Source organism: Lottia gigantea (genome assembly GCF_000327385.1).
Source record: "Lottia gigantea unplaced genomic scaffold LOTGIsca_2770, whole genome shotgun sequence".
NCBI lineage: Eukaryota > Metazoa > Mollusca > Gastropoda > Lottiidae > Lottia > Lottia gigantea.
The window spans coordinates 2280-3963 of NW_008708887.1; the positions used below are offsets into that span (position 1 = coordinate 2280).

The window sequence follows — 1684 nt, forward strand, 5'->3', positions numbered from 1 at the left end:
GACCTATATTATGTAGGAGCTTTACATTTCGAACATAACGTAACATTCTGAATATCAATTAACCTATGCAAAAAAAATTGAAGTGGGCGTGGCACATTCAGGTTAAATTACTCATTATTGACATTTTTGGCCAGGGGCATAACTCGCAAAGTATACATTTGTTCAAAATGGAACTTTGCATACAATTACCTCATATATTGAGCCACTTTGTCTTAGAATTTCAATTGTTTTTGCTTCATAGTTCAAAAAAAGGAACAGGTTTTGGAAATTCAAACTTTTCAATTTTTGACCTTGACCTTTGTTGACCTTGACCTTTCTAACATCAAACGTCATTGGCATTGGCTATCTATTTATACTTTTGTATTTGCTGTCTTATGTCAACTTCCGGTTTTATAGTCGTGTGCAATTAGAAATTTTGATGGCGTATATCTCTTGATCTTGACCTTTTTAGACCTTCTCCTTTACAAGATCAAAGGTCATTGACCTTGGCTATCTGCTGATACTTTCATTTGTGAGGTCTGACGTCCACTTCCGGTATTACAATCTTCTAAAAAATGAAAATTTCTCAACTTTTGACCGTTCTTGCGCTTGATCTAATTATCGTGGAAGGTTGATTTTTTCGGGTTCTTTTGCATTTTGCTACATTTGCAAAGTCCCACTCTGTGCCACGAGTGGCTCTAGTTTTTTTTATAATGGAAATTGGTATAAGTTTTGACTGTTTTTCCAGGATCCCCTTTGGCTCCACCACTGTGTATAACATTGTATATGTCTCTGCCTTGAACTTGAAATAGAAGCATGAATTATTTTATTTATTTGTAGGAAAGTTATTATTGATGTTACAGTCTGTTAAAAGAGGTTATCAACTCAACAAAGATGATCCTCATTTTCATGTTTGTTTTATCAAATTCTTACTACATGGTAAGTACCAGTATACAGCAGCACATTAACTACTAATTAGTTCTTATACTATCATCCAATAATTCTATAATAACAGATTGAACTGCACTTATATGTCTAGAGGTTTTCATCAGTTTCACCACTTTTCACCAGTGTGAATAGCCTTGAGATTGATTTGTAATCTAAGAAACACTTAAATGCGGTCTGACATTTTTTTACATTCTATTCTGTTTACTTTTGTTTACCAACGTATTATTCATATGTAAACCTATGTAGGTTAAAGGTCATATGGCAAATGGCTCTCAATTTACTCTGTCAAGTACAGCATGTATTCTATTATCATGCTATTCCAAAACCATATTTGAATATGTTTAATTATTTCTTCAGTTAAAGGTGTAAAAGATTTAGATGGTGGTGTTAAAACTGTGATAGAACAAGAAGTTAATAAATTAACAGAGAATAAACCAATTAATAAAATTAATCAAGAATTCCTTGACAGAAATAGTTCATCTCTACCACACTATTTTGCTGGTAAGTAGGAATGGAGAGAAGACTTTTAATGTTAAATGTCATTTGATGGCAGCACAGTTATGACAGATATCATCGTATCACGAATATGGGTTTTGACATGGTCTTATTAACTCGTTTTAAACTAAGCCCACTTTACTTTTTTTGGGGGGCCTGGAAATGAGATTGATGGCATTTAAATCGGACCCATCAGATCGGTAGGACAGAAATGTGGTCATGTATACAAAACACAACACTGCTTTGTCGCTGCCAGATTGAA

General features: G+C 33.7%; 1 protein-coding gene across 1 annotated transcript in view; it reads left to right on the forward strand.

The window, feature by feature from the left end:
• LOTGIDRAFT_176715 (hypothetical protein) overlaps nt 1-1428 on the forward strand; it is a gene marked incomplete at both ends in the record, with an annotated part of 3617 nt that extends 2189 nt beyond the window's left edge. Inside the window, 2 exons of the mRNA XM_009056430.1 lie at nt 820-918; nt 1285-1428. Coding sequence (XP_009054678.1) covers nt 820-918; nt 1285-1428 — 243 coding nt within the window. The remainder of the gene's footprint in view (nt 1-819; nt 919-1284) is intronic.
• Between the last annotated feature and the right edge of the window lie 256 nt (nt 1429-1684).